Below are 26,808 nucleotides of genomic sequence, written 5' to 3'. Positions count from 1 at the left end.
TAACAGTAAATTTCGACCCAAGCAAGTGGCTTGTGTTGTCCCACATTTTGTATATATATTTTTAAGTCACTTAAATAGTGGAAGAATGTCTCTCGGTTAAAATAGACACATGTGCAAGTGTTTCACTACTTGAATATATCCTCCTGTAGTATATTTTGCAATAATGTATTTGGGGTAGGTGAAAAAGTAATGCTTCCTAATTTTATCTTCCTAGTCAGTTGCCAGCAGACTAGAGGAAAATTATTCCTGTTGAAGCACTTGAATCACCTGCCCCTAACATGAAGTTACATTGGGACCCAACAGATGGAAGCACAGCAGAGGGCGTGCAGAATGGCTGATGATATGTCTTACATATAAAGCAGGCAGTGGTGCCATATCCAGAAGGTTGGCTTCTTCCTTCTCAGCACCTTTAGCAATCCCCATAGTGTCCTACAGAGTTATTTTAAGAGCAGATACTAGACACCTCAGAGAATTATGAACATAAATCAGCCTTTGGCCTTCTGCAGCAGTGTCCATCACATTCTCCTTTGTGTGTGTGTCCCATCTGGCACTAACTACCTGCCACTGATATTTCTGCTATATAACTCAGTGGGACTTTTAAGGCTAGAGAAAATTTAGAATCAAATGTTCCCTTTGCAGAGTTCTGGCAATTGCTGGTAGCTTTCTAGAAGATAAAAATTAGGAAGCTGCATTTCTGGATAATCTTCAGAGAGAATGTAGTATCTTATTTCAAAGACAAGGCCAAACTCCTCCATATAGTAGTATGTATGAAACCTAATTTCTTAGGGATTAAATGATAAATGCACAATTTAACTTGGAAGTATCAAGCATTAAACAGTTTTTAAATTTGTAAATTTTTAACAGTGTTAAGATTTTGAGATTTTAATGAATATATATAAATATAATATTTGACCCCAAAAGATTTATTTAATCTTTATAAAACCAAAAACATTAAAAAAGAAATTAATTTTATTTGCAGAAGGATGTGTGTATATAACTGATTTCTTTGACAAACTGTAATGTAATTTAGATTATTGCATATAAAAAACTATAACGTAACTTAGATTATTGCAAAAAAAATTAGGCTTTTGGATTATCTGAGTTAATACATGACTTCTCCGTGTTTGACAAGCTTTGTACTTTTCCTTTTAGTGCCTATCAGAATAATGACATCACTGAATTTGAAAAGATTCTGAAAACAAATCACAGCAACATCATGGATGATCCTTTCATTAGGGAACACATTGAAGGTATATTCTTTCTGCTAACTGAATTCAATTACCTTCTTTGCCACTGTCAATCAGTGTTTCTTGAGGGAGCGGCACGGAATTAAACCAGTTTTCCTCTGTGTATTGCCGAGTATAGAAATGTTTCTAAATGCGGTCATGGAATAGGATATTACTTAAAGTTAAAAAGCTGTTTTAAAGAAATCATCTACCAGTTCCCCGCTATTTATTAACATAATCAAATTCTTATATGATGTGCAATTCATTTAACGTGGCTGTCTGTCCTTTTTATTCTAATTTAGATATTGTTGCATGTTTATTACTAATACTTAGGTTCAAAGTTCATTTTTAAGATTTTTGGACAAGTAACAAAAACCTTAAAAATAGTCTGCTGTAGATGATGCAGAGATGCATTACTTTGAAGGGTGGCTAATGTACCAGTAAGTGTATGAGATTTTTTAGTAAGTTTTGTTGGATTAACAAAGACAAAAATCATTCCTTGTTCTGGGGCCTCTTTTGTACCTCCAGTGTTCCCACCTGTTATGGAGCTATTTGAGGGTTTTTAAATGACCATTTGGAACAACTCATTCAAATACTTAAATTCCAGATGCATCAGGAAAATCCGAAGAATACTTTGGAAGTAATGTTCTTTTTTCCCCACCTTCCTTTCTCTTTCATTCAGCAGACATTTTAAAAGTTCTTGTATGAAGCTAGAGTGGTACTACACTTGGTGGATATAGAAAATTTTAGAAGCCTTATGCATGAACTCCAGTCTAGTTTTTTGTTGTTGTTGTTGTTGTTGTTTTAAGACGCTGGTCTATGAAGAAATGGGAGAAAATTGCACAATCATTGTATAAAATATAAATCATTGTATAAAATATAATACTTTAGATTTTGAGAGAACATAAAATAAGGCATGAATCAGAGCTTCCTGAAAGATGTTAACTATAAAGAAGAGATGAGCAGTGTAGAGTCTTATTGAAAAGGCAAAGGGTATTTTAGGTAGCATCACAACATAAGCAAAATCAGGGAGGAGGGAACAAGAAAAATTATGGGAAAGTCAGCCTCTAATTTACTGTACGTCTCTTGGACCCAAATATTTTTAGCTCCAAATACCTTATGTCTGGGGCACATGATTGGCTCAGTCAGTAGAGCATGTTACTCTTGATCTTGAGGTGAGGAGTTCGAGCCCCATGTTGGGCATAGAGCTTGCTTAAACCGAAAAAAAAAACCCACAAATGCATTATGTCCTTGCCAGGCAGAAAGACTTTGAGAAAATAATTGATATAATTAATTAATTATTATTAATTAATTGATTTAGCAGTACATAATGTTTCATGCAGATATACAGACTATTAAATTTATTTTCACTTTTGTCTTTCAGAGCTTTTGCGAAACATCAGAACACAAGTGCTCATAAAATTAATTAAGCCTTACACAAGAATACATATTCCTTTTATTTCTAAGGTACTTATATTCATGGATCTTAATACTAAATTTGTAGTTATAAATGCAATGTATTTAAAAGTTATTTTTGGTAACATTTGATACTGCATTTGCAAAATACAGCATAGCTTAGGGCTTTCCTTCTAACATAAATTATTCTGTGTTTTCTTGGAGTAAATTAACAGTAAAGAGAAATAAAGAATCATTACATTTCTTTTTAAAGATTCCTTCAGCCTCAAAGAACATTGTAGAAGACAGAGTAGTGAGTAAAATATGTAATTGATGTAGTGTTAACCCAACCACAATAAAATTGTGCTAAGAATATACTTTAAAGATTACAAAGTTAAATTTGGTCAGACCTGTGTCCTCAGAAATATTTTGAGATGATAATGAAATTTGTCTTAAATTTCTTCACACCAAATTTCCTTTAAGTGGTGGGAATGAATCTAAAGTCAGAATAATTATTCCTTATCATAAAGTATTTAAAGAAGTTAATTACTAGAATTATAATAAGTCTTTTGTCTTAGGAGTTAAACATAGATGTAGCTGATGTGGAGAGCTTGCTGGTGCAGTGCATATTGGATAAGTAAGTACTTGGCTGTTTCTTAACACAAAATGTTTAGGACCATAACATTTGAATACTGGAAGCAGAGGTAGCAGTGGAATTCTTGATTTTTCACAAAAAGCACCCTCTGGCTATAATTTTTTATTAAAAGAGATATATATGTATGCATGGTAGCTTTTTGTGGGTGAGTGAGCATATTAAGCCCTTGATCTCTGAAAAAGTTGTAAATGGTTTTCAGAAAGATTTCTCATTCTTTATGTGTCCCATATCCAGCTAGAGAATTATTTAATGAATAGGGGGTTGGTTTTGGGTTTTTTTTTTTTGTTGTTGTTTTTAAAGTATAAGGTATGGTATGTCATAGTTCTAAAATTACATGTTTCTTAAAAGCAGTGTGGTATTCAAAGCTTCACAAGCTTACATTTGCCCGAGTAATTGGGTAAGTCTCTGCCTAGTGATTCTTTTAGTGAAATTGATAAAAGGTGGCTGAAATCCAGTTTCTGTGTAGAGTTTTAGTAAGGCAGTGAATGAAATAAGTAATCCTGAATTGGGTCACTAAGAGGCAGCAGTTTCTTCTTTTGCATTTATTGACTTTATACATATTTTATGAAACATTAGTCTAAAAATTACAGTCACTGAAAATGGTTTGTAGACATGTCTTTTATTTATTTCCAGCACTATTCATGGCCGAATTGATCAAGTCAACCAACTCCTTGAATTGGATCATCAGAAGAGGGGTGGTGCCCGATATACTGCATTAGATAAATGGACCAACCAACTAAATTCTCTCAACCAGGCTGTAGTCAGTAAACTGGCTTAACAGAGAACAAGCTTTCACAGACGTACTTAATGCAACAGTGCAGAGATGTAATCCTTAAAAGAACTGGGAATGGCAAAACTACTGTCGGTTGATGTGTCCTGAAAATTATTGGAGTTATGGCAGAAGTGCTTTTTTTGATCAACTGGTTTGTGTTTTGCTGCTGCATTTATCCCAAGAAAAAACAGCTTTAATCTCCAGAAGAAAACCAAAATGCCATGGGATTTATGCTGTATTGACATCTTGCCCTAAATATACAACATCATAGTAATTTGTCATGGGCAACATGACCAGAGAGAAGATTTTTGTCATGATTTTAAATACACTGACATGTTACTGTTGGTTAAATTTAAACGTGTTTTACCTGCAGAAATTCTCTCACAAATAACCTGCAATAACTTGAAATGCATACCCTTTTGAACACTTCCTTTTCTCATGTATAAATTAAAATGTTTGCTGCATTTTGCAAAATGTCAATTCTCCAAAAATGTGTCCGTATATTTCTGTACCTGCAGTGTAGTAAAGGTTTAGATGAAACCCCATAATTATAGTGGCATACTGTCACTTAGGTTTCAAGCAGCAAAATAAACAGTGCAGCTCAGAAATTGTAGTTTGGTTCTTGATGTGTTTTTATTACATTTGGGGTTTTTGTTTTGTTTTTTAGTACCTTAGAAATTTCAAATTATTTTATCTTCAGTTAATGGTTTTAAAAAGCCTGGGAGCAAGTAAGTTCGTTATTTGCTTTCAGGTTTTTTAAAGTAGTCTTTATTGATAAAGTAAGGAGAACTAGTTTCTAACAAAACACTTGCATAGTACTTACTTTGACAGTGATGTTTTAAAGGAATAAAATTCTTTTTTTCTTTTTTGTAAGAATGATATTCCTTTTTAAAAATAAGTTCTAACTCTCAGAATGTTCACTTTAAACAAATATGCCAGAACATAGACAGCTAAATGAATGTTACCCTCTATAGTGATCATGCTGGAAAATTATTTTCTAATTCCAGCAATCTACCATTGCTCAAAACCTCTTGGGTTTTACTCTTTTAGAATTGCATTCAGAGCTAATTTAAGTCATACACACTATTAAGTTTATGACTCACATTAAGAAAACAAAAAGTATTATCAGGCTTGATTTTTTTTTTTTTTTTATGGTTACCATCACTTGGCATCAAATGACTTTGGACAGTTTCCAAAAATTAATCTATCTTTGAGGTAATAGTAGAAAGGATGCAGCTAGCTTTGAAGGCAATCCCAAAAGGGTTTGAAAGGTATTTTGAGCAGTGGTAGCATAGGTAGGATAATGAACTATGGCCTTCCAAGGTGACCACCTAAAAGGAAGCATAGCTCATTTGAATGTATTGAGTTTTGGATGTATTTGTTTCATTTAAAAAAAAAAAAATCACATTATTTTATAGTGTCAAAAGGAAGGACTAAGATTAAGATAATTTTTGGTTTTTCTATTGCTTGTCATTATGTAAAAAGAAGTGAGTGGCAGTTCAGAAGGAAGACTGTTGTAACTGAAGAATGACAACCAAGAATTTTTGATCATTAAAATCAGATTTTATAAACAGTGGAAGGAGCATGGACTTAAAACAAGGCATGCTTATTCGGTTTTGTCAAAATTTTACGAAAATATGTGATATATATTTATACTAAAACTATATAATCCTTAGATTTAGGAAAGCAATCAGTTAATGTCTTTAGCAGATTAAAGCAGTATTAAATACAGGTGCAACTTGGAAATTGTAGAAAACTGAAAGAAAACAGAAGACAAAATGTCTCTGGTAGGGAATAAAAAAGTTTAAGATATTATAAAATTATGTGTATTTTCTTCTCTTTTACATAAATCATTTGTGGAAAATGTGCTAAATTTTTTTTTACAGGAGTGATAATAATTAGGACTTATTTTTCAATATAATTTGGAGACCCTTTGTTACTCAAATAAAAATGACAAGTTTCTGTGCCTGTATTCAAATATGTATGCATGTCATAACTGTGGGGAAAGGCCCTGCTTAACTCAGAGTTGATGGAATTAGAATTTAAAGGATTTAAAGGATGTGATTTAACCTTTACATTCCAGCCTTTACAATGTCCAGTCCCCCTGTGATTTCTTTGCCCCATGGCAATAGTGCATCTTCCAGTTTTGAGAGGCAAAGCATGCACTTACTCTTTAGGAAACTGGGCTAAGCATATAACAGTATCCAAAGTTATACCATAATCTTTAATGTAATTATATGTATCATGTAGGCTTTGTTTAAATATTTCCTAAATATAAGTTCTTTTTTTAAAGTTATTTGCCACATTTATTTTAGGACATAGGTTTTTGATACATCTTAACAGTCTGATTAACTTAAAGCTATTTTTACTTTTTCCCATTAAACATGTTCTGTGTTCCTGGGCATCTTATAGAGTTGAAATTTTTTTGAGATTGCATTTCAGAATATAACTAAATTTAAGGGAAGTAAAAAGTTAATTGGCAAATTCTTAGCATTTTGAATTACTGATTAAATCTTTCTTTCTGTGAAAACAACAGTAACAAATACTTTACATCATATTGGGATGTGTTTATCTCCTTTCTCTTCTACCCCAAACCTGGAAACACTCACTCTACAGCAAATTCGGCTGCTGTTCAGCTGAGGGTAATAGGTAAATGTCTGCTGTAAGAGCTGGATTTCCACTACTCATTCCAGCTCTTATGTTGATTTTTTTTTTTTTTTTCTTTTTAAGTAATCTCTATGCCCGGTGTGGAGCTAGAAATCATGACTTGAGATCAAGATTTGCATGCTCTGCCAATTGATTCAGCCAGGCGCCTCTAACATAACTTTATTTTTTTTAAGATGAGATGAATACGTAGGTACTAAGAATTGTTTTCATTACATCAGTCCCTTTAACTAAAGATTGATAATTGTCCTTCAAGACTACAGAGGATCTGATGTCACATTGGGGTATAGTTTTAGTGCAGCTTGTTTTAAATGGGCTATACTGGGGGTCCTCTAGAATTTTTCATTACCTTGTGAGATAATGGTTTGTCAGACTGGAAAACAGCTCTTGATATTTAAAGTATCTATGATGGTAGAATTTTTTTTAATTTTCTTTTTTAATCAGTAGTCTTTATAATTATTCAGTAAACAATGGTAAGTAAACTTTCCTTTCAGGTGGAGTGAGGTTATCTAATAAGTATATAAAGCAGCTTATGTTGGTAAGGAACAATGGTCAGTTTAGTCCATAGGATAAAAATGTACTTGCGTAGTAGATTCCCTCTTAACTTTTTTAAGGGACTCAGAGATAACTACTTTTATTTACTAAGGCTCCTTTTTAACAACAACCTGTTTTTAAAATATTTTAATTATTATTTATATTTAAATAAACCTGAAAAGTTTTCTTTCCATGCAGGTCTTTAAATTGAAACTTGTGCTTTAAAAAACTAGTGAAGCTAGGAGTTTCATTCTTTATATGGGATTTATAAAATAGCCTTTTGAACTGAGATATTTCAACAAAATGCAGAAGGAATTGACTTTTAGCTATTTTGTTTCAAAGTGTTGGTAAATATTTTCCAAGTACTTAGAATAAGACAGTGGGTGTTGGGTCTCAGAACTTGAAGCTCAAGGACTTTGGTCTTCATTTGCGTGCCCAAAATCAAAACTTTCATTTTTTTGGAGGTTTTACTTGTGTTTGTATTAGGTTCCTCCCTACACACACAACAAGAGCATCCTATATTTTGATACAATTACAAGTAGGAATCATTTATAAGAACTTCCATAATGTAGACATCAGAGATTCGTAACTTTTTGAATGCAAGTATATCAGGATCTATTAATGCAAGATTAGATTTTTCTGTATCTTTTAGCTAGCATGTGCCCTTAATAGAATGAATTAACCAAAGATGTTTATTTCTCTTCAAATCATTCAATGAGATTTGAAAATTTTTCACTTTTGGAATTTCAAGGTAAGTTATAGAATGGTAATGTCCTTTGGAGTATCTAAGTTTTATGAAGCTAAGCACCATAAAACATCTAATCTAAATCACTAATTCTGAATATTTCTCAAAAAGCTAAAATTCAGTATCAGAAATTTAACTTGGGTAATATCCCAAAAGAAAACCAATGTGTGGTTCTCTAAATTTTTGCTTCTTTAGAGTTATGTTATTTTATAAACCTGCTGGAATAATTAAGAATGCTGTCAAATCATATGGCATCCAAAGGTAGATGCCAGCTGTACCTTAAAACCCTGTGAGAGGCAAGAAAAGAAACATTTCTTAGATACTTATCTATCTACTGGGGACATCTTTATTTCCTCTGGGCCAAGTTTTTAAAATTTAAACCTTAGTCATGATTTTCACATTAATGGCTGGCCAGCGTTAGTGTGTGTGTGTGTACACTTACACATATGAGTGCATATATAAGTAGGAATACAAAATCTTTTTTTTTTTGAAGATTTTAATTTATTTATTTGACCGAGAGATCATAAGTAGGCAGGAGGAAGCGGGCTCCCTGCTGAGCAGAGAACCCCATGCCAGCCTCGGTCCCAGCCTTGATCCCAGGACAGATCAAGGACAGATCATGACCTGAGCCAAAAGCAGAGGTTTAACCCACTGAGTCACCCACGCAGCCATGGAATACAAAAATCTTAACTTCCAATCCATCACGATTTTTTTTCCAGTTGCCATTACTTTTCATTTATCTCTGATGCAAACATACGCTATGAAAAGAATGCCACTGTACCAGTAACTTCGTTGTGACCTAAGTTTCTCCTGAAGTCAGTGTTCAAAGTTACAAAACAATCTAGAGGAATTAGGTAGTTGGGTTTTTTTTAATTTCCGAAAGAGAGCATTTTAAAATCAATTGATAAAGGTTTTATTGGACATTCTTCATCTTAACGTGAATGTAAAGATTATAAAATTAATCTGGATGTTTTAATCATCCCATAAAGTTGTCAAAAGTTCTTGCATGCTTAGTTATAGTACATATTAATGCTGTGTTAAATATCTCATTTTTGTTAATGTTTGCCAAGCTCCTGTTTAACTGCTACAATACTAAATTTTTATGCATCTATATTAAATAACAGTTTGGGGATAATTAAGTTTTCAGTTACATGTCAACCAAAAAATAGAGCAATGATGGAAAATGCAAAATCGCTTGGTTTTGCCATATTACACGGTTGCATTACAAGTCTTCTCAGTGTCTGTTTTTTTTTTTAAGATTTTACTTATTTTAAAAAGTATATATTTTACTTACTTATTTGAGAGAAATAAGCCTGGTGGGGGGTGGGCAGGAGGAGGGGTTTCCCCTGAGCAGGGAGTTCAATGAAGGGCTCCACCCTGAACCCTAGGATCATGACCTGAGCTGAAAGCAGACACTTAACCGACTGAGCCTCCCAGGTGCCAATGTTCTAACTAGTTTTTGACTAACATTAAAAATGACAAATTCCTTGAGTTCATACTTAACAGGTGGTAGAAAACAAGTTACTAGAAGTGTGGCAGAGGATGTCTACCTGTAATTAGAAGTCCCACAAGTTAATACTGAGACTATGTGCAGGATGAGTCACAAGATGCTTTCAGACTTACATTCTCAAAAGGTTTTTGACTGGAAGTACACCTTCTTCATTGTTAATAAAAGTTACATATTCTGCCTCTAAGTATTTACTGTGTAAATACTAGTCTCAGCACAAAACACAGTGGCTTCAAACATTACACTGTGTGTATTTGATTTAGTAATTAAATAATGTATACTTCTCTGAAATTGCTTTTAAATGTTTTAAGAATTTTTCTCTGAAAATCATGCTCACTTTGTTTGAAATTCAGGGTTTAAATATTTTCCACTTTTAAGATTACCTTCTTGTTCTTTGAAGCATTCATAGAGGAGTTGACCTCTCCTGAACCCTGTTTAATGATCTATCCTTAAACAATTCATGTTGCAAACAAGTGTTTTGGGAATTACTCCTTCAGTATAAAATTAAACATTTCTAAGCAGGAAATTAGGCCAAGGAAGGAAGTGGAGGAAAAATGTACTCTCCCAAATCCTTGCTGTGATGCTTTAAAATGAACCCTTTAGGGCTGCAGCATCTAAGAAAACTTTTGTGAGTGGCACCTGGGTGGCACAGTGGGTTAAAACCTCTGCCTTCAGCTCAGGTCATGATCCCAGGGTCCTGGGATGGAGCCCCGCATCAGGCTCTCTGTTCAGGGAGCCTGCTTCCTCCTCTCTCTGCCTGCCTCTCTGCCTACTTGTGATCTCTGTCTGTCAAATAAAATCTTAAAAAAAAAAAGAGAGAAAACACTTGTGAATTTATTATGTGTCCAAAAAATAATGGTCTCAGGTATAACTTTTAACCTAGTGGAATGGACAAGCCGTAATTTCAAACACAATAACAAAATCAGTTTTTGAAAGTCAAAAGAACTTCCAGGCTAAGCCATGTGGCCAAGGTTCCAATGTAAATCTATAAAACCAATGTCCTTTGGCCTTCTAAGTTATGGGAGTAGGACGAAAGGCAGATCGGGTACTTCTATTTTGGCTTTTTTTTTTTTTTTTTTTTTTTAAGATTTATTTATTTGACACAGCGAGAGAGAGTATAAGCAGGGAGAAAGACAGGGAGAGGGAGAAGCAAGCTCTTCCCTAAGCAGGGAGCTGGATGTGATGCTCAATCCCAGGCCCCTGGAATCATGACCTGAGCAGAAGGCAAATGCTTAACCAGCTGAGCCACTCAGGCGCCCCTTGGCTACATTTCAAACAGTAGTGGTAGTTGGTATGTTCATAGAATTAGCCCAGGAAGGAACTACCTAAGCAATATATACATCAAATATCCTGAGTTGTATTTTTATTTACTTAATAGTTTTATGGTCCCAGGATGCTTCAGTGGCTCAGTTGGTTAGGAAGCTGACACTTGATTTCAGCTCAGGTCTTGATCTCAAGGTCATGAGTTCAAATCCCCGCCCAGAGTGCAGCCTACTTTAAAAAAAAAAAAAAATTATGGTAATTTTTAGAGTAATGAATGGAGGTTTATAGTTTTCTTTCCAAAAACTTTTTTTTTAAGATTTTATTTATTTATTAGAGAGAGAGTATGAGAAAGGGAAGGGGCAGAGGGAGAAGCAGACTGCCTGCTGAATGGAGACCATTATGTGGTGCTCCATCCTGGGACTCTGGATCATGACCTGAGCTGAAGATAGATGCTTAACCAACTGAGCCACCCAGGGGTCCTGTAGAAACCTATTTTAAGCTTTGTTGTATTGTAATTAATCCACTGTAGGTTACTGCACTTGAACTAAAGAAGGGTTACCTACCTTGGACCTGCCAAAAGTTGACTTGTGAACAAACATAGACTACAGACTGATGTGCTTTGTAGGGTAGGATTGAATTGATACGGTAGGATAGGATGGATATTTAAAACTTGGTCTTTCCCCCTTCTCATTATTGTTGTCTTCATCACCAAGAACAATTAGGAAAGAAATCTAAAAGTGCTAGAATGCTAAAAGAAACAGATTTTTTTCTAACACCTTTACTTTTATTTAATAGGTATTTACTGTATGCCTGCTAAGTCCTAGGTACTGTCTGCTATGTCCTAAAGCTAAAGAATGCCATAAGACACAAATTATCCCTGTGCTAAAAGAGCTTAGTGCCACAGGAATAGGCAAATAAGCAAGATAATTTTTCATAGAGAAAAATTCTACACAATAAATGAAGGTGGGAGAGGCACCTCTGAGTATGTGAAAATAGACGTCACACATGAATGAGGAAAAGGAGCTAAGGAAAGAGTAGTCCAGTCAGACGTTGAGTCCATCTGAGGTAGAATGGGTATATCCAATTCAGGCAAGATAGAGTATGATGTTCAGATGGCAGAGGCGGTCAGGGACTAGATTGTGGATAGCCTTATGTTTTTCAATAATGAATTGAGATTTTATTCTAAAGATGATGGGAAACCATTAGAAATTTAAATTCCAATAAAATATTTTTTAAAATAATTCTCACTATTATGTGGAGAAATGATTATATGAGATAATAGTGTGATCAGGCAGAAATAAAAGCCCATTGCAGAAATCTACGATAGGTAATAGAGGCTTTTAGATTAGGATTTGGGAAAAAGTGCACAGGATCAGGATAGGGCCAGCAAGACGTGCTTATGAACTGGGCTCGAGGATGTGTAAGAAAGAACACGGTTCCTAGGTTTCTTACTGAGCAACTGGTAGACAGGTGTATCATTAAACAAAATGGAGAAACTAGGAAAGCCTAATTTTGGCAGAAGAGGCAGAGCAAGCCAAAGACACCAGACTGGACTTGGAAATAATAGTAGTATCACAGAAGCTAGGTATTTTAAAACAATGACCAACCGTGAATGTTGCTGAGAGGTTAAGTAAGGTAAAGGGTGAGACAGCTGTAGGATTTATCAAGACAGTCTTTTGGAGCAGCTAATGTTGTGACAGGTATGTTCCAGCTCTTCTGGAGGAACTGTGAGGAACTTCTTTAAACAGTCACTGTCCTTTACTTCTTAAAACTTGAAGGTTTTTAAAAAGTCTGTTTTTTATATCTCCTGCATGTTAAGCAGGAGAACTTAGGAAATTTTTAAAAGAACAAGCAGACTTCTTACAAAATGTCTCTTACAAGAAATTTAAAACCCATTTCCCCTTCCCAACACTACATAAGCATTTAATTTTAAATTTTCTCTTTGACACATATTAACTATGAAATTATCTCAAGTCCATGGCTTCACTTAACATTTTTATGTCCCTACAAAAGCTGTCAAACCTTTCTAGTGTTCATGATGAATGGATTTGTAATACATGTAAACAAAGCCCTTTCAGTTTATCAACTTTCATTATATTTTGGTATATCAGTATAGCTGGATGTTAATGTCACCAAAATCATGAATTCTTGAAATGTTTGGAATTGTCTCCAAGGAACTTGTTCAAATGTAAACAACACTGTGACAATTAAGGGTTTGGTATTTGAGTAATCTCAAATAGTCAGTGGAACAACAATATACCTTACCTAAGAAATTATTTTATCTGAAAGTACACATTTGCTTATATACTTGAATGCTCATAAAGCAAGTAGAATAATTAAATTTACAGATTATCGCTTCTCAGAATTACGGTAGTCATTTTCCACAATTAAAAATCAGTGGGGCACCTGCCTGACTCAGCTGGTAGAGCATGCAATTCTTGATCTCAGGATGATGAGTTCAAGACCCGCATTGGGCACTGAACCTATTTTTTTTAATTTTAATAAATAAAAATCCGGAAACAATTGACAAGGATTAAAATACCTGAGGATTAAAATACCTGAACTCTAGGACAGAGGCTGACATCTTAAAGATGTCTTTAGTTGCTTCTTAGCAGAGAAGAGTATGGTAAAGTCGACAGATCTGAGGAACAGGGGATCTACATTCTTCATTTGGCCCGAATTGAGACCCTCTCACTTAACCTCTCTGAACTCCCAGTTTATCTAGTTCAATACTTCTTCTTAACCTCAGTTATTCAGAATTGAGAAAATCCTAATACTTGGCATATGGTACAGTATCATGTCATTTCAGTCTACTTTCCATGTATTTAGATATGCATGTATCTTAAAATAATTTGCATGTCTGTTTTTAAGTTCCATAAATTATATAAATTTCATTCTCTTTTATCTATGTTATTTTCAAATCTAGTTCATCACTCCTGTTTTGTCTCTTCTATCTCATGCATATGTCACAATTTACCTACTCATTTCTCCAGTGATAGACACCTGTATTTTACTACGTAGATAATTCTATGATGAATATTTTATATCTATCTCATTACGGCTTGTGCAAAAATTACTCTGAGGTGTATTTCTGGAAATACAGTGTCTTTGGGCTTAATGCTTAATTTTGCCAGGTATTGCTGGGTTATTCATCGAAATGGCTACGCTGTTTATGTTCTAACCAGTAGTGCATAAGAGTTCTGGTTTTCTTCTCTCCTTGACAGCCCTTGATAATATTTGACTCTCTAGAACGACATTTTAAAAATTTCTTGATTTTAACTTACATTTTTGTAATTATTAATAAGCTTGAACATCTCTTCATACACTTATTAGCCAAGGTTTTCCTTTCTATGGACTATTTACTCTTCACAATCTGTTATTGGCTTCCTATTTTTTAATGACTTTGGACGCCACTGTATAATCTAGATATTAACTTCTTATCTGTTTTATTTTAGACTTGAAAATATACTCTGAAGCTCTGTCTCTGGTTTCCTTCACTGAATAGAAATCTTTCATTCTGATGTTGCATCTATCCATCCTTCCTCCCCCAATCAACCATACTTTTTTGAATCTTAAGTCCTTTCTTACACTAGTATCACAAAAATGCTCTTTTATAAGTTTATAATTTCTTCCTTTATATTTAGTTCTCTTAATGGAGCTTATTTTAGTGCATGATTTGAGATAAGAATCAAACATTATATTTTCTGTGTAATGAGCTAGTTTTTTCTGTACCATCTACTGAATCATTATTCCATATTAATTTCTGATGCCACCTTTTTCAGCTATCAAATTTTTACATACACAAGGATATATTTCTGAATTCTCCAATCTGTTCTCTTTGTTTCTTCAACAGTGTCACCTTGTGTTTTTATCACTGAATTGAATAACGTCTTTATTACAGAATTCCTACCCAATTTGCTGCTCACTTTGAAATTAGTTTTTGTAGACCTTTGTTTTTCTATATCAGTTTTGGAATACCTTCGTTGACTCCCTGAAGGCCCTATAGAGTTTTAATTGGAATTGCATGGATTTGGAGATTAAGTCTCTTTTTATGTCATTTAAGAATGTCTTCAGTTTCTCTATAAAGATCTTGAGCATTCTTTGCTATATCAACTTTCAAATCTTTATAGTTTGGTGCTATTTTATTTACTAAAATATTTTCCAATTGGTTATTTTTGGGGTAGAAAAATGATATTAATATTTGCATACCGATTTTTTTTAATCTTCCAGCCTTGCTGAACCTTATTCTATTGATAGTTAGTCTGCTGATTCATCTGTGTTTTTATGTAGACAATTATATTATCAAAAAAATTATATTTTTATGCATTTTCTTCTATCCCTATACCTCTTATTTCTGTATTATCTTACTGCACTGCTCAGGCTCTCCAAAAATATATGGAACAGAAGGGATGACAACTAATCTCGTCTCAAAGGAAAAGCATCTTGAGTTTCTCCATTAGGTATGAGGCTTATGATCAGTTTTGGGGAGTCAGCTTTCATGAACTGAAGTTTCCTTCTATTTCTAGTCTCCTAAGAGTCATGTGTATTTTTTAAAAAATCCTAAATAGGTTTTGAGCTTTATTAAATGTTTCTGTACCTAGTAAGATGTACCTAAATCCAGGATTTTTCATCTTTTAGTCCATTCACGGAGTGAATTACACTCATAGGTTTTCTAACATTAACTCATCCCTACATTCTAGGATAGACGCCAACTGTAAATTGTATGTTCTTTTTCAGTACAATGTTGGATTTTCTAGCCAACATTTTATTTAGAGGTTTTCCATCTATGCTCTGAAGTGAAATTAGCCTATAATTTTCTTTTCTTAGAATATCTTTAATCAATTTAGTTATCAAGGTTATTTTACATCTTAAAGTGAATAGACACATTTCAATTTTTTATTCCTTTTTTATTTCTTTTTTTTAAAACAATATGTATAATATGAGTAAATCTGTTCTTTGGAAGAACTCACAGGACTGTTTGGACTGAGACTTTTTAGAAATAGTAAGATTTCTAAATTACTTTTTCAATCCCTTTAATGATTATTCATCTTTTTAAATATGATGATTCATCTAATTAAGAGTTCTGCTTCATCTTGTACTATTTTAACTTCCATTTGTTTTCAGAAATGCATCTTTTTTGTTCACATCTTCACACTTATGAGGATATGCATTTGATCCTTGAACATGAGTTTGAACTGAATGGGCCCATCTATGAACAGATTTTTTTGTTTATAAATCCAGTAAAATACTGTAAATATGTCTTCTCTTCCTTATGCTTTTCTTAATAACGTTTTTTTCTTTAGCTTACTTTATTGCAAGAATGCAGTATATAATATATATAACATACATGATATGTGTTAATTGATTGTTTATGTTATCCATAAGGTTTCCAGTCAAGAGTAGGGTATTAGCAGTTAAATTTTTAGGGAGTCAAAAGATAGATACAGATTTTTGACTGTAGTGGGTTAGGCTGGACATCTCTAACTCTCATATGGTTCAAGGGTCAACTGTAACTTGTAATTTTATTATTTATTTTATTTTTTAAAGATTTTATTTATTTATTTGACAGACAGAGATCACAAGTAGGCAGAGAGGCAGGCACAAAGAGAGGAGGAAGCAGGCCCCCTGCTGAGCAGAGAGCCTGATGCGGGGCTCTATCCCAGGGTCCTGGGATCATGACCTGAGCCAAAGGCAGAGGCTTTAACCCACTGAGCCACCCAGGCGCCCCTGTAATTTTCTTTTTAAAATATCTGTTAAATTTAGCTTATTTTCTCCTTTTTACTCTAATATGTGTTGATTTTGTTATCTTATTAGGCTTTCCAAAGTACCAGCTTTTAGTTCATCTTTAATATTGTTTTTATTGTTCTCTCTTTGATTTCTCTCCAGTATTTCCTTTATTTTCATTTCTTTGAATATCTATTATGACTCTCTTTATAGCTACTTGAGTTGAATCATTTTTAAACTTTGTTAATATTTGCTCAAAACTGTTAACATATAAAGCTTTAGTTGCTATTCATTTCTTTTATTAGCCAAGAAATTTTGAGCCACACCCCATTCATTAATGTAGGGTTTTAGTTCCCAAACATGGAATATTCCCAACTACCATTTTAATACATTCTATTTAAAGAATATAATCTGTGTCATATTGTTTTTCTGAACATATTGAAATTTACTGTGTAGCCTGATAAAGACATCTTTTGTGATTTTTCCATTTATGCTTTAAAATAATGTATATTCTTGGGGCCCTGGGTGTCTCAGTCAGTTGAGCATTCGACTTTGATCGTGGTTCAGTTCTTGATCTCACAATTGTGTGTTTGAGCCCCACCTTGGGCTCCACGCTGGGCATGGGTGGCGGCCAGTTTTAAAAACTAAAAAATAAATTAGTGCATATTCTGTAATATTCTTCTCTGAACTGTTTGGTCAAGTGTGTTGTTATTTGTTTCATGTATCCATTTCATAGAGGAATTTATTAAAATCTTCAATGATAACTGTTGATTCATTTATGTCTTCCTATAATTCTGTCACTTTTTGCTTTATATATTTTAATGCACAACTCTTAGCTGGATATATGTTCACACAGTGATATCTTGTTGCTTTCACCAGTAAATATCTTTCTCTTTGTCACTTATGATTTTTTTCCTTATCGTCTGTTTTGTCTTGTTTTACAATCAGTCCTTTAGCTTTTGCTGTTGTTGCTTGTATTTGCCTGGTATTTTTTTTCTCTTTCATCTTCAACCTTTTCATATTCCTTTTTTTTTTCCCACAGGTGTGCTTATAGACAACATATTGACATATTACTGGATTTTAATATCTTAAAATTCAATAAACAGTTCTCTGTCTTTTGAAGTTTATTTTAAAATTTTAAAATTAGAGTTATTTTTGGACTTGTTTCTGTCATCTATTTTTTTGTATTTTTTTCTTCAATAGTTTTGTTTTGAAATGATTTAGATTTATAGAAGAGTTGCAAATATAGTATGGAGAATTCTCATGTACTCTTCACCCAGCTTCCCCTAATATTAACATCTTTTTTTTTAAGATTTTATTTATTTATTTGAGAGACAGAGATCACAAGTAGGCAGAGAGGCAGGCAGAGAGAGAGAGGGAAGCAGGCTTCCTGCTAAGCAGAGAGCCCGATGCGGGACTCAATCCCAGGACCCTGGGATCATGACCTGAGCTGAAGGCAGCAGCCTAATCCACTGAGCCACCCAGGCGCCCATATTAACATCTTATATCACTATGGTACATATATGAATTTTAAAAACTTGGCCCAATGTCTATTTCTTTTATGTCTTTTTATCAATAAAATAAAGTAACCGTCACATTTTCCCCGACCACCCTCTGATTTATCCCCTTCTGCCCAACCATGATGTTGGAATCTTTTAGAATTTTAGTTTCAGAATTCATTGAACCATTGATTATTGCTTAGGCAACAACAACAACAAAAAGTCTTCATTCATTTATTTTTTTTTTTTTAAGATTTTATTTATTTATTTGACAGAGAGATCACAAGTAGGCAGAGAGGCAGGCAGAGAGAGAGGAGGAAGCAGGCTCCCCGCTGAGCAGAGAGCCTGATGTGGGACTCGATCCCAGGACCCTGAGATCATGACCTGAGCCGAAGGCAGCGGCTTAACCCACTGAACCACCCAGGCACCCCAGTCTTCATTCATTTCTTGCTGAGTACATTCAGAGAGGGTCTTGTGTGATGATTATTCCGAGTCCCTGATATGCCAATGGATATCTTGACTCATTTTTATATATAAATAATAATTTAGCTAAAACAAGGTTCAGTGCTTTTCCTTCAAAACTTTAAACACATTACCCTGCTGTCTTTTTGCATCTATTACTGCCAATATAGAAATTTGATATAATCTGACTTTTATTACTTCATGAGTAATCTGCTTACATCTTCTCAAAGTTTCTTTAATGTTACTTTATTTCATTTCAATACTTTTAGGTGAGGAATTTTTGTCCATTGTGTTCTTATTATATATTCTGTTTGGTATTCTTTCAATATAAAGATTATATCTGTATTTAATTCTAGAAAACTGTCATTATTTCTTGAAAGATCTCTTCCCTAGCATTTATCCTTTCTTTCATCTCTGGAAACCTATTAAACTTACACTTTTGTCTTTCATGTATTTAGTTTTTTTTTTTTTTTTAAGACTCATTTATTTCTTTAAGAGAGAGATTGCACGCATGTGCATGCAAGCAGAAGGAAGGGGCAGAGGGCGAGGGAGAATCTCAAGTAGATACTGCATTGAGTACTGAGTCCAATCTCACAACGTGGAGATCATGACCTGAGCCAAAACCAAGATTCAGATCCTCAAACTACTAAGCCGCCAGGTACCCTCATGTATTTAACTGTTTTTCCATTCTCTCCAACTTTTTCCCTTCCCTGATCTATCTGCCTTTATGACCTATATTCAGTTCACTAATTTGTTCTTCAGGTATATTTATTCTATTATGTAACCCATTCACTAAGTGTTTTGGACTTATTACTTCTCCTTAGTGTATTGTTTTCCTTTTATCTCTTTGGAAGTTATATATACCTTTATCATTCTTTTAGTGGTTATTCTAGAGATTATAGCATGGATTCTTGATCTGTCAAATTTTAATGTCTCTATACATTGCAAAGAACTTTGTTGTCATTTTATATAGTCGGTATTTTTATTTATCTGCATACTTACCAATAGTCTTGCTCTTTATCCCTTCTTACATTTCTGAATTTCCATCTAGGGTAATTTTTCCTTCAGTGTGTACAGCCCTCATTGGTATTTTCTTACTAAAGAAATAGTTCTAATACTAACTAATGGAACTGCTGATGATGAATTCTCTTGGTTTTCATTTATCTGAAAATGTCTTCATTTCATCTTCATTTTTAAAGGGTATTTCCACTAGGTCTAGAAATCTAAGTTTTCTGCTATTTTCTTATTTTCCTTTCAGTACACTGATCATACTTCACTGTTTTCATTTTTTTTTTTTGTTATTTCTTCTTTCCAAGTTTTATCAGATAAAATTGTCATATGACATTACATAAGTTTAAGATGTACAACATAATTATTTGATACATATGTATATTGAAAAATGATTACCACAGTAACTTTAGTTAACAACTGTCACCTTGTTTAGTTACAATTTCTTTTGGTATGAGAATTTTAAGATCCACTCTCTTAACAACTTTCAAATATATAATACAGTATTATTAACTATAGTCACTATGCTGTACATTAATCCCCAGAACTGAATCATCATATAACTGGAAATTTGTACCTTTTGACAACCTTCACCCATTTTTAGTGTTTCTACTAAGGAGCCAACTGTCAGTTTAATTGTTTTGCCTTTGAGGATTATTAGTCATTTTTCCTTCGGCTGCTTTTACTCTGTTCTCTTTGTCTTTGATTTTCTACAGTTTTCCTATGATGTTTCTAGATGTAGTCTTCTAAAAGAAATACTGCAATTGGCCTTTATCACGTCTCTTATATCTGTGCATTGACATCTTTCACCAGCTTTAGCATAATGTGAACCATTGTCTTTTCAAGTATTTTTTGTGCCCTGTTTTCCCTCTCCTTCCCTTCTGAGACTCAAAAAAAAAAAAAAAAAAAAAAAACTCACAAAAAACAAAAGCAAAACCTATGTTAGAGCTTCTCATCTATATTTCTTACCCTAATATCAATTTTTTCCCTTTTTTAATTTTTTGCCTGCTTATGCTTTCTTTTGGATATTCTTTTGCCTATTCCCCAACATTTTTATTCTCTCTTCAATGTATGTAATCTATTATTAAAACCAGTATAATGAGTTGAATAGTTTCTCCTAAAACTCAGGTACACATAGACTGCAGAATGTGACCTAGTTGGAAGTGAGGTGTTTATGGATATAATTAGTTAAGAGCTCAACAAGAAAACACCCCAGATTTAGGATGGACCATAAACCTAATAATTGGGGTCACTATAAGAGAATGGAAAACGATATCTAGACATAGAGAGATACACAAAGAAGGCAATGTAAAGACAGAGGCAGACATTGGACTTATGCTGCCACATGCCAAAGAATGCCAAGAGCTAGGAAGGAGAAAGGCAAGGAAGAATTTTCCCCTAAAGCCTATGGAAAAAATGCGGCCCTCCTAATACTTTGATTTTTGACTTCTGGCCCCAGAACTATGAGAGAATAAATTTATGTTGTAAGCTTCCAGCTTTGTGATAATTTGTTATAGCTGTCCTAAGAAACTAGTACACCCATCCATTAAGTTATTAAGTTCTTCTCTAAGAAGGAAGAAATATAGAGTTAGGTTTCTGTGAGCCAATTAATTAACCGATTAATACATAATCTTGTTTTACGTGTATTTTGTTTGAAGACACCTTATTTAATTCATATTAGTTCATTAGCATTGAATTCATGGCCAACAGCACTAATTGATGCCTGAACAATGCTTACCTAACATACATATTTCCTTGCAAGGCATTATTACAGCCTTCTGGCACTTAGAAACACAAGAGAGTATACTTCAGCGCTGTTCTTGGGGATCATTTTAATTAGGGAAGTCACCAACCAAAAGCACCAAAAGACAAAAAACATGGGACTATACACCTCAAAAAGGACACATTATCAGAGTGAGAGTTGAAACAAGAAGGCAGAATATCACTTTGTCTAACCTCAGTTGGCAATACTTAAATTTTTCACTTCTCTGTGCATGTGCATGTCTACAAATGATCATGAAAGCTACAGATAAATTTTAGCAAGCATGTGAATTCACAAATATGGACTCTGCAAACAATGAGAATCAACTTAGGAACTAAATCCGTGTATGCTTTAACCTTCTCTTAGGGGACTCAAAGTAAGGAGCGATTTCATATAACTTCAAACATGAAGCTACAGTACATACAGGGTTTGAATATTAGTCATACGGGGTTTGAATATCAGTCATTGCAGAGTCTGACACTCTCATCAAATTGACTAAACTTTCTGTGGTTTCTCATAGCCCACTGGTACCAGCTACCTGAAGCTCCTACCATAATGTCTCTTCCACAGATTGAGAGGACATCTCTCATTCTTCCTCTCTTGGTTTCTCTCCCTTCCCTGGTAAATTATTCCTTTGCTCCACCCTACCCAACCCTTTTTTTTTTTTTTTTTTTTTTTTAGCAGAGTCACCAGCTCTTCCTAGGATTCTAACTCTCCAGTGGTACAAACTTGGAGCCTGCCATCCCCACCACCATTTTTGCTTGTTTGCTTATAATATGAGGGGGAAAAAAAAATCTGAGCAGATAACCTGGCTTAAACTGAAGTTGGAACACCTATTATCAGAACAGTCAAAAATGGAAACTAATCCAAACAGTTCAATCACTTTATGATGAGTCTTCTCTCTTGTTGTTGTTTTTTAATTTTCTCCAGGTACTTATTGATAATGTGTACTTTGTGCTTATGCCATGAACAAAATCCAGCCAGTTTTCTCTGTGTTGTTGACTCTGAATTAATATATTTAAGGGTTTCCTTCTTATAGTGCTACTATTCTGGGAAATCAGGTATAGAGGAATAGATTGTAAGATGGTTCTGTAAAATACAGACAGGGTGAGCTGAGACCTACAGTTCACAATGACAGAAAGAAGAGAGATTTTTTTGCTATTTTCTTTTGAATCTCTTTCACAGAAAGTCTTGTCCTCATTCATCCCAAACCATCCTTATAGGAGAGGGTCTAACAGACTCTGTTCTGTGAGGTGAAAGCAGGGAGTTCGTGTTGGCCATGTGGTCTCTTTCTGTTAATCTGAACAAAGCGAGGCTTTCTCCTCCATAAACTCTTCTCACACTACCCATATATAGGCTCACTATCCATAGAGCAGTTAAAAATGATTACTGTGTGGGTAGAGGAGCTACAAGTCTCTGCATCATTTTATTTTGTATATTTACTGAAGACATTTCCAGAGCAGATCACAGCTATCTGCTTACCTTAGAAGGACTCCATCAAAAACTGCTATTTTGTCATGTCTTAGTTAAGACTCCTGCTTTTTGGAAGATTTTTTTCCTAAGCTTTAAGAATGCTTGTTCTTATCCTCATTTGACTATGTTTGCAGGTCAATTTGAGGATTTTTAGGACGGAGCTTGTGACTTCATTCTCTGGTTTATCCCCCGCATCTCCTCCCATATCAAGAAATTTCTGACCAGGAAATTTTAATTTTTCATTACTTAACTGTCCATTTTTATAGAAGAACATAGACAAATTAGGTTATAGAAGTCATTTGGCTTTTCTGCCATGATAGTTAAGAGATTGGATACGGGTGCTGGATAAAAAGCAGAATACCTAGGCAATGTAGGGACAGGGAGTCCATTCCCCTTATGATATAAATATAGCCCTGAGAATCACTATTCTGACTCAACAAAGGAAAGGTATTGAGCAGAATTGAGCGAGGCGGCCAGGATATATCCAGGTGGACAACTAGGTTGAGACAACCAGATGGTGATCCCTATCACCAAGAAGTACGGCTGGAACCTGTGCCAGAAGAGTTTCTTCTGAACTGAACCCCATTGGGTTGCTTCATTTTAGTGAAAAAGTGGCAGCTCAGCTTCCCACATTTACAGAGTAGCCATGGCAGTGCTTGGAGGTAAATCTTTATGGGAACTCCTTGTTCTCAAAATGAGTTAGGCTGTAAGCAATTGCTGTAATACAATAGTTATGTGTACACACACACATTTATTTATCTTTGTGTTTGTCTTTTATTTTGAAAGACAATGTCAGATGACAATGTTTTATGCCTTCTCCCTAAACTATACCTAGAGCATAGAAACCTACTCTTCATCTGGCGGTGTAGTTTTTTTCTGTATGCATTTTCACATGGCTTAGGAAAGTATTCTGCAAATACTATAGGTTCATTTGAAAATTAAACTCTGGAGTACACAGGGGTATGTGATGAAAAGCAGGAGGATCCTGGCCTTAGATATAATTGCTATCAACAGATTATGTTCTGTCCTTCCAGAAATTATCCGTGCATATAAAGGCATATAATTTTTGCATAAGTGGGTCCCAATAATGTTCCACTTGCTTTGTTCCTCATATGTATATTTCAAGCCGGTATAAAAAAAGCACAGCAAGACAGTGTCCACCACACTACAGTATGACATTTCACAGCATTATATTATTTTCTTTTGTTCTTGACTGTAACATAAAGTGCCTGTAAAATGACCTTTCATTTTGGTATGTATGGCAGAAACACAGGAGTTTTACAATGAACAATATCTCACAATAATGACTCATTATTTGGAGAAAAAAAATCAAGCAAAGAAATATCTTGGGAAAATGTCATCATGCCTCTGGTGGTCAGCAAACTCAGAGTGGGATTCCTGTCTAGTTCTGCTGCATTCCATATCCAGTCTCACAAAGAACGGGATTGTGAGAAAACTCATTCTACCAGTGGGATGTTTGATGAAAATTTTTTTGACCAAGATACTCCCACCATTCTAAAGACGTATAAGCTGGTTAGATTTTTTTTTTAAATAAGCTCCACAGAAAGGTTAACGCTTATTTTATTCTATTCCTTTTAAGCACTGTGAAGATTTTCTCTCTTAGACATTAACGGAAAACTTCCACCACTTAATTATTTTCATGCATATTATGTGCCACACTATGCTGAATGCTTTGTCTACATTATTACATTTAATCTTCGGAGCAATCTGTGAGACAAGTACTATTCTTCTCCAGGTTACTCTCACTTAGCAGAACATAGGCACATGAAGGCTAAATAATGTGTTCAAAGTCATGCTGTAAAATCGGGAAGCTGAGATTTAGACCTTGGTCAGTCTGACTCCAGAGGCCAGAGGCTAACCTTTATATTACCTAACTCTACTCCTGTGCAACACCTATCACTTCTCTTCCCACACAATGCCCTTGAACTATTGGTACACCCCGGTCAGCTTACCCCCGGTCTTAGCTTAAACAGAGTATTGCCTGTTTTACCTTTTATTTGTTTATTTTGAGTATCCCTTCTGGAAAATCCTATCCATATTCAACCCAGGCTACTCTAATAGAACACAGTCAGCAGACATTGTCCATCTGAGTAAAGCCAGGAGCTCCCCTTGGCCCAGTTGACTTCTTCCTATAAACCTGAACAAAGATGATACCTCTGCTTTGTATGCCACATGTGCCTGTTTATGCAACACTAATTTTTAGTATGATATATATCAACAGAGTAGTGTAAAATGTATGCAATTGGTTCCCAAAATAGGATGAAGAGAAATTTATCGAATGTAGTCATGGATCCTCCCCCAGGCTTCAGCAATCTTGACATTACCCTCTCAACTGTCATGCTCTTGACTCTCCCTCCTACCTTCCAGTCTTTTCCTTCACAAACTCCTCATTTCTTCTTCATTTGTATCCTTGAATTTCTGTTTCGTAGATGAATACAGGTATGTACAAGTGGGTGTGGGGGAGTGAGAGTATATAGAGTTGAGTGTCTGGGTGTATGAATGGGTAAATGGAGTATCCGTACGCCTAGTATATTATTCTTTGGCATGTACTCTGGTATATGTTCAATTAAAAAAAAAGTGGGAATAAAGATACAAAATTCCTTTTCTATAAAAAAAAAAAATGTGGTAGGAGAGCTAGGGAATTCCATTCAAACTCTCTCCTGCTGGATAGCCAACCTCTCTACCCTTTAGTAGGGCTTGCAGTATAGCTTCTCAATTAGTCCCCTAGACTTTTCTCTTCCAGTTCATACTGGTAGCCAGTGCCAGATTTGTCCCCTAAAACTCTCCACTTGAGAACCACATTGCTATGGACTGAACGGTATCCCTTGCAAATTCATGAGCCAGAGTTATAATCCCTAATGTTACTGTATTTGGAGATAGGGCCTTTAAGGAGGTAATTAAAGTAAAATGAGATTATAAAGGTGGGCCCTAATCCAATAGCATTGGTGTCCTAATAAGAAGAGGAAGAGCTACCTAAGCTTTTTCTCTCCAGCTAGCACAGTGGAAAGGTCATGTGAGGCCATGGTGAGAAGGTGGCTACCTATAAGCCAGAAAGAGATTTCTCACCAAGAACCCAACTGGTGAGCACTTTGTTATGGTACTTCTATCCTCCAGAACTGAGAGAAAAATTCTGTTAAGTCACCTAGTTTTTGGTATTCAGTTATGGCAGCCCAAGCTAACAAATACGCTAGGGTTAGTCCCTATTTTTCTGACTCCAGTCTTCTTTACATACCCTACCAAATTCAATCTTACCATAATTACTCAGCCTCATCTCCAACTTCTCCCTACTTATCATTCTCTGTACTAGCCAAATATGGTTCTTCAGTGTTCCCTGAACACCTCTGTCTTTTGTTCATGGAGGCTCCTAGCTTCAAAATACCGCCATGCACCTGGCTGGCTCAGTTGGTAGAGTACACAACTCTTGTCTCAGGGTCATGAGGTCCAGGCTCACACTGGGCATAGAGTTTACTGAGAATATTTTTTTAATAAAATAAAACCAGAGAATGTCCATTTACAGTCCAATAAAACATATTTAAAAAAAAAATACAACCATGCCAACCACCACTCACCACCTCCATGCCACCATCCTGGTTCAAATCCCCATTGTCTCCTGAGAGATTACTTCAGCAGCCTCCTAATTGGTCTCCATGTTTTCACCCTTTGGTTTATCTCCAGCTTACTCCTAGCACACTGCCACAATGATTTGTTAAAGCCCATCCATTATCTCACTCCTCTGCTCAAAGCCATTTATTGGATTCCCATCTCACTCAGGCCAAAAGACACGTTCTTAAAATGGTCTGCCATGCCCTGCCCAGACTGTTGCCCCCCCCCCCCCCCATTGCCCTTCTGACCTGTCACCTGTATTCACTCCCTTACTCACTTCACCCCTGGTCTACCCTGGTCTCTGCAGTCTCTTTAAACTTGCAAGGCACCTTCCCTCTCAGGCCACTTTAACTGCTGTTTCCTGTGCCTGAGATGCTCTTTCCACTGGAGAGCCACACAACCGATGCCTTTGTTTCCTCAGCTCTTTTCTCATAGATACAGGTTCCTCCTGCTATCTGAGAGTAGAGTGTTCTGTGAAACTTTTCATAAGCTTAA

The 26,808-nt window shown here is 35.0% G+C and overlaps 1 protein-coding gene across 4 annotated transcripts in view; it reads left to right on the top strand.

The window, feature by feature from the left end:
* The window catches only part of COPS2 (COP9 signalosome subunit 2), a 30,221-nt gene extending 24,201 nt beyond the window's left edge, over positions 1-6,020 (top strand). For 3 of the 4 annotated variants that reach the window (XM_059372791.1, XM_059372790.1, XM_059372792.1), the window contains 4 exons: positions 1,153-1,250; positions 2,611-2,693; positions 3,200-3,258; positions 3,910-6,020. In XM_059372791.1, coding sequence (XP_059228774.1) covers positions 1,153-1,250; positions 2,611-2,693; positions 3,200-3,258; positions 3,910-4,054 — 385 coding nt within the window. In that variant the 3' untranslated portion in view covers positions 4,055-6,020. The remainder of the gene's footprint in view (positions 1-1,152; positions 1,251-2,610; positions 2,694-3,199; positions 3,259-3,909) is intronic. The other variant, XR_009399098.1, reaches the window with a different exon arrangement.
* Positions 6,021-26,808: the final 20,788 nt, after the last annotated feature.

This window comes from Mustela nigripes, chromosome 13 (genome assembly GCF_022355385.1).
Source record: "Mustela nigripes isolate SB6536 chromosome 13, MUSNIG.SB6536, whole genome shotgun sequence".
NCBI lineage: Eukaryota > Metazoa > Chordata > Mammalia > Carnivora > Mustelidae > Mustela > Mustela nigripes.
This window is presented reverse-complemented; position numbering and strand designations above follow the sequence as displayed.